The 7,072-nt window shown below is 39.0% G+C and overlaps 2 protein-coding genes across 2 annotated transcripts; both read right to left on the bottom strand.

Moving 5' to 3' along the window:
* Positions 1 to 3,106: 3,106 nt before the first annotated feature.
* LOC116249948 (putrescine hydroxycinnamoyltransferase-like) lies at positions 3,107 to 3,800 on the bottom strand. Its single transcript, XM_031623268.1, has 2 exons — positions 3,585 to 3,800; positions 3,107 to 3,487 (listed from the first exon to the last, which is right to left on the bottom strand). Exons 1-2 carry the CDS (start codon positions 3,798 to 3,800, stop codon positions 3,107 to 3,109), a joined length of 597 nt encoding a protein of 198 aa, XP_031479128.1.
* Positions 3,797 to 4,419, bottom strand: LOC116249949 (agmatine hydroxycinnamoyltransferase 1-like). Its single transcript, XM_031623269.2, has one exon. It carries the CDS (start codon positions 4,404 to 4,406, stop codon positions 3,810 to 3,812), a length of 597 nt encoding a protein of 198 aa, XP_031479129.1. The 5' UTR covers positions 4,407 to 4,419; the 3' UTR covers positions 3,797 to 3,809.
* Positions 4,420 to 7,072: the final 2,653 nt, after the last annotated feature.

Raw genomic sequence — 7,072 nt, forward strand, 5'->3', positions numbered from 1 at the left:
TAGCCTTGTAGACTCGCCCTCCATTCACTTTTTTTTCCTTTATTGTCCGCCCCCCAACTGCCACTTTCTTGGGGTCGTGTTTGGAGGCTGTGACTTATATTCTCTTGGTGGTGCATTTGAGAGGAGCACAACAACAATGTCTTTAGGATCACCTCCTCATCGTCGAATTCTGTGGTAGAGTGATGTCTACTTTGCTATTTGACTACGGTAACATCCTTTGCTTGATACTGTGTGACTCTGTCACTCCATCTATCTACTCTCTTCCCACCCCACTTATTCCACTTTATTGTGCTGATGTCTTGCATATTTCATTTTTCTATTTCATTTTTGCGGGTTGTTCTTGCATCTAGGGGACTTCTTATCCTCAAATTTTGTTATGCATTCTCTTATTATCGGCTCTCTCTATCTCTCTCTAAAATCTTCTTTTCTCTTTCTAAAATCTTTTTCTCTCCCTAAAATCTTCTTCTTTCTCTCCCTAAAATCTTCTTCTTCTTCTCTCTCTCTCTCTTTCAGTTAATACCTTCCTATCACGAGCTTTCATATATATATATATATATATATATATATATATATATATATATATATATATTATATATATATACACGTTTATTGATACATATTTCTCTCTTTTTAAAATTTTTTTCTTTAGTGATTTTTAAAACCTCTTTCTCTTTCTCCTCATTCCTCTTGGATTAAAATCTTTCTTTTATTTCTTCCATTCTTTTGAATATTAATTTTCCAAGGTTTAATATTTGAAATTTTCCTATATCAACTTCATCAAGACTAAAACTCAAGTAATGACTCGGTATTGAAATCATACTTGATTGTCTACAACATCATTTCACTTTCATTTTTTTCTCTCTTGATGAGAATATCTAACATAAGTGTGTAAACAAATCAAGATGTATGTGGTATCTTTAGATGAATGATATGGTAAGAATGAATAATTTGTTTTCAATCATAAAGAGTCAATGCATTGACATTCACTTGTACAATTCACAAATGATCACAAACACCTCTGTAAAAGAACTTAATCAAGATGAAATGAAACTCTAGTTATGAGTAATCAAATTAGAGTAAAATCTTAAATCTATTTAAATTCTTAAGAGAACATTAAATCGACTTCGAAAAGTGATCTTTAAAATACCCATATTATCTTCCAAAGGTTTTCAAATAATATTTGTAAAGATTTCTTAATTCAAAATCTCCCAAATCAAAATTGTTTATACTCTCAAATATTTCTTCAAAACTTTCTCAAAAATTTGAAACATCAAATATTCAACATTTTTTTTTCAAACACCATACTGTATTTAGAAAGAAAAAGAGGTTTAACTGAAAATAAAATGCATAAAAAAAAAGCATAACCCTTAGATTGGTTGCCCCCGATAAAGGCGACTGGAACGATCGATTCTCGTATTGTTGGGCGAGTCCCTTTCACTCTCATTTAAAAAAATAAAATTTTATATTTATGAAGAACTCCAAAAATCAAAGTAAATTTTGGGAATGCAAACAAGGGGTCAGCGCCATCTCTTCCTTATCTCCATCATTAATGTTATTAATTTCAATATCTTTCCCATATACATTATATAACAACTAAACCAACACAATAAGGACATGCATGCTTGCTTCCCTGTTTGGAGATGTAAAATCGGTACTATACGAAATCAGTACTATATGAAATCTAGTGTTTAAACAAGTAATGAATATCAACACTAGACAGAAGTACTCATATCTAGAGGGGCACCTATGTATATAAAATTAAATTTTTAAAGATGCCTGTATAAAAATAAAAAAACTTAAGAAGCTGCACATACCATACTAGATCTGGCTGTGCCTGGTCCAATGGAGATGGATTGAGGAGGGGCCAAATGGTGCGCTCCGGCGTAGATGTCGTGGACCCCTCATCGCTTTTCTGTCATTGTCTTGTGAACGGCAAGGGCCATGACATTGTTTTTTCAAATTTTTATCTTTTTAGGTATAATTTTGATTAAAAGGGCAGTATAGCATTTTAATAGTCCATTTTAATGTTCTTTGTAAAGTGATGGCTGTTTGAGGGTTAATCGCACATTTTTAGGCAGTTTTTTGTATGTTTTTCAAGTAATTCCCATTTTAATGTTTATGAACTGCCTTCAGGGTAAAGCCCACATATGACAATACCCTTATGTGTCCAAGGTTCTTACTCATTTCATGCCATGGAATAAGAACCTTTCAGCCATGTTAGCATCCAATAATTGAGTTCAAAAGTCAAGACATAACTAAGTAGGTCCTGGATTTCTACTTCTCAAACTTAACAACTTCTCGTTATGCACTTTTTTTAACAACATATATAAGCGTGGGTGATTTGCTGATTTCAAGGAGGCTAGTTGCCTTGCACCAGCTTGTTGATTTTATCCCATTCAATGGTGTCGTGGTAATTTAAGCTTGGGTTTTGCTCAAGTATATACCACCATGGTGGTAGTTGATTAAGCCTCAGTGTTACATTGTATGCATAGCTCCATTGATGAGCATAATTTAAATGCCTTTTCATAATGAGAGCAAAATTAAACAAGTAGAAGGACATAGTTGTGTTCATTTGCCTACAAATTTATGTTGATGCTAGAGCTGGTGCTAGTACTGATGCTAGTGCTTCTCTGACATAGCAGTTCGATGTGGCCAGCTGAATTGGGACAAAGCTGATCTTTTAAAATGTGCACCAAACTAAACTAGCACCAGCCAAAAAGTTTATATGTAAATACAAATAAATAAGACCACTAAACATTTAAATAACTATATAATATTCACTCACCCACACCACTTTTTTTTTGAAACATTGTTGTATCCGCACTTGGATTAGCATCCGTGCCAATACCTGCACCCTATGCCCATGTGATACAGCTACAAATTTAGTTTAATTGGCTTTACCATGTCAATCCATGATCATGTTAAAATTTCATTCTGAATTGAAACATATGATAACCACACAAGAAAGATACCAAATCATATGATCACCACAATTCACTGACGTTGTCCATAGCAACAACATGGGGACTACCTAAACAAGTGAAAGTAGAAAGGGTGAAAGGGAGCATTAAGTTTAAAAACATACACTAGGTTTGGCATATAAGTACTAATCTAAATAATACAGTCCATCTATGAAGGATCTCATGTCCTTCTCAAACAGAGAAACGAAGGCATCAACATCTCCATTGCCACTGAAGGAAGGCACGATATGCAAGAACCCTTCTACTCTCTCATATGAAGGTACAAAGAGGCGAGGGGGGTTTGTACCAAAGTCCATGTCATAGAAGGGGATATTCAACCAGGAGGACACTTCCAAGTCAGGGCTCAACACGTCTCCCCCATACGCGCTCGGCACCAGCCCTTCCATCTTTTCCTTTGAGCTTGAGAAGTCAATGAATGACCTGAAGTAGTCGCCATCAACTTGAGCCACTGCATCATGTATGAGCCTAGCTGCATGCCGCACTGGCTTGGACAGGAGGCCTTTCACCTTAGAGTGAGGCCAAGCCCAGCACCACATTGCCCAAGTAGCTCATGGGCACAGTAGGATTCCTCATTCTAAAGCGACCGTTCACTGCAATCCTTACTTTTGTGGTCAACTCCTCTTCTAGATTCCTGACACGGGTGATCTTCCTCCATAGGTGGGCTGTAAGGCACTCAAAGGTAGTGTAAGGCCTATGACAAGGATTGTCACCAGAGACCTTGGACTTGAGTTTCTCTAAAAATGCAGAAGGGAAGTGTGCCCTTTCCATCACAATAGTGTATTGTAGCTCTGGGTGCTTGGGCTTTGGTTGACGGGCCATATACTCAATCTAATTATGTTCAAACTGAAAGACAGAAGGGTTGCGAGGGATGAAGATGGTGCGGTCATGCAGTGGGAGTGGTAGAACAGGGATGCTGTTGCGCACAGTATGGCCCCATGCTATGAAGAAACGGCTGAGAGACTGTGGATCCAAGACTGCATGGTGGATGGTGCAGCCCACCACCAAGGAACCACAAGCAAACCTGGTGAGCTGCACCTGAAACAACTCCTCCTCTATTCCTGTAATGTGTGGGTGCAAGTCGAGGTAGTACGGAGATGGCTTGTCCATCAAGCTGCCAAGAGGAGAGCCGGAGGTAGCTTCGACAAAGCGAATGCCCTCGTCATTGAGAAGGATGCACTGGTGGCCATTGTCATCGAAAATGAGGCGGCCAGCGAACTCTCTGTACTCGGCAAGAAGCCGGCGCAGCCCTTGTTCAATGACTTCATTTGATGGGTTGGGAGGTCTGTAGGCATACAAGAATCCAACATGGATCTGATATGTGACGGTATCAAAGGGGCTCAGAGGGATTAAGGCATCAGTAGGAGGGAGGGTTGGGGTAGGATAGGTTGGCTTGAGCAGCCTTGTGCTCCCTCTATTGATCTTCATTTTTCGTTGTCTCTTTTTCTTGTTCTTCTTATGCTGCCTCCGACCTAGTGATGGCAGGGAGGAAGGTGTTTTATAAACTACGTGAATGGGCCCTTGTATCAGTCCACCCAATAAATGTAAACGGAGCGTGAGCTGCTTGGTGCATGCAAGACATATAAGTAAAAAAAAAAGTGGGAGTTGGTGTACTTTGAAAATGCTTTAAGAGAAATTTTCTAGTTAGTCTTTTAATTTTTTTTTAGGTTTCATTTTTATCTCTACAAGAAGTTCTTTTCTTTTGTTAACTTGATGCCTTTTGATTATTAAGCATATTGGCACACAAAAAAATACTGCACCAGACACGGCATGTAACCAACTTCAATGTGAATGGGTGTATGTAGGATCTAATTTCCCAGAGCGTCATGTCTTAAATAATGATGATGACCTATCATATACCTATCATATATGGATGACATATTAGTGGTGATGCCTATTGTCTGCTGTTCAAAGCAAGGAATGTACAATGGGCAAGCTCAGGTCAAGCTCAACTTGATCACATATTGTTGAGCTCGTGCACAACTCTAACTCACTCGAGCTTTATGAGGCAAGTTTGAGCTCGTATGTTTAACTATATTACCAAAACATTAAAATTCATAAAAATATTACCAAAACATGCCACTAATGACTAAGAAATAGGAAAGGCACATTTCGAGTCAAATTTAAATGAGTCGAGTTCATGTATCTCGATCTCCACATTTTTAACTCGAGCATCAACTCAACCTCAAGCTCGACTCTTTTAAACAAGTCAAGCTTGCATAGGCAAGTTCAAGTTGAGCCCAAGTTAACTTATTGTACATCCTTATTTAAAGCTGAAGTTAAATTGTACATCCTTATTTAAAGCTGATTATATGTCTGGGAGGCCATACAGTTGGGTGTGAGCTCAATATATGTCCGCCAGTACAACATATATGTCCGCCAGTACAACACACTCCTATGACATTAACAGGCAGCTAACAGTCACCATCTAGAAGAACTGATATACGTAGAAAGAGGTAGGTGAGTAGTACTCTTGGAAATTCCAAGTCATGAAAAGAGAACCTCCTCTAACAGTCCATCTTGCACCCACTCCTCTCTTTCTCATTACCCCCTACGACCCATATGCCAAGGGGTCGGATTTTGTTCATGGGTATTCTTTAGCTCTATGGTGTGGTGTGAATTGTGAAGTATCTTGTGGGCTTTGGCTCAACATACTGGACTGTGATGCATCCATTTTGAAGTCCGGGAAGCACAATGATAGACTTGACGGTACCCAAGGATACCGTTCTTCGTTTGAGCAGTGTGAATGTTGCATTTGACCGGGAATTGATCGGACCGGCTTTGTTCTCCAAGGGAAGGTGAGACATGAGACGGTTGAAGATCTATGGTGTGGGATGTGTGTGAAAGTGGTATGTGATCACTTGGGGTATGGTATCAAGAGCGGTATGCCATACATACAAAAGACGTGCCGACGGTGAAACTGAGCAAGAGATCCAGATGGAGCGTACCATGGAAGGTACCAGCCTCCTCGAGGTGGGAGTTTTATTCTTCCAATCAGTGACGTTGCCTCAGTCCGCAGTCACTGCAGAAGAACGCTTTGAGGATATGGCAAAACTGGTGAGAGAGGAGCTCGGACGCACTGACCCGAGCTTTGCTCGAACCGCGGATGCCAAGGAGGAGTGCTTGTGGGTGCAAAGTTTTATGCATACCAAGCAGTGAAGTTGGGTATGATTTGGTACCAACTTTTTTGATTAATATAGTTGCTAAAATGATAATGGTGCATATGGTTGAAGGGGCTTTACTTGTATTGCAAGTGCATGGATCGGACCGGATATTTGGTCTTGCCGTTCAATTCAAGAATGTGACAAGTCTTTTTTGGTGTTTCTGTTAGGGATTTAAAGGAGTCGGGCTTAGACCCGATCCAGGAATTGCTAATTCCAACCAAATGGCATTATACATACTTGGGTTTGGACCCAGATTAAGAGTTTGATGCACTTTTTTCGTGTTAAATTTATTTCCAATTTTGCAAATGTCATTGTGTTCAGATTTTATTCAGTTTCACATTTGATTCAGTTATAAACCCAAATTTTAATGAAATTTGTATTGCAAACCCTTTAACTTGCAATGAATCTTATTTTCTTTTGCAAACCGGAGGTTGTGAATTTAAAGTTAGAGACGAATCAGATTTGGATGGAGAATTCGGATTCAAATTCATATATAATATACTTTTCTTCATTTAAATTTGAACTCAAATATGTGAACATCCGATAAATTGGATAGTCCAATTCATTGACATCCAAAGTAAATTGTCAGCTACGTGTGAAAACTGCTCAACGTCACGAGATCCAAAAAGAGATCAGTGGGACAAAATGAACAAAGACGACTTTGGGACAGGTTGTGTTTGCATCGACCAGTGGAACAAATATGTCCGCTGTTTGATTAATTTCCCATCTGTGGAATGTGCACTTTTCCTGGACCGTGAATCAAACATCCTCTTAGTACCAATTGAAGAAGGGATTCTCTTATCTTTGTGCCTTATGACGAAAGGACAGTTTTACGTGCTCAACAATATGACTCACAAATAAAAGTGAGTAGCCTTTCGTGGTGTCTAGAAGTTGGACAGAGCCTGAGCCATGAAAAAGACCTCGGGCTGG

This window comes from Nymphaea colorata, chromosome 3 (assembly GCF_008831285.2).
Source record: "Nymphaea colorata isolate Beijing-Zhang1983 chromosome 3, ASM883128v2, whole genome shotgun sequence".
NCBI classification, from domain to species: domain Eukaryota; kingdom Viridiplantae; phylum Streptophyta; class Magnoliopsida; order Nymphaeales; family Nymphaeaceae; genus Nymphaea; species Nymphaea colorata.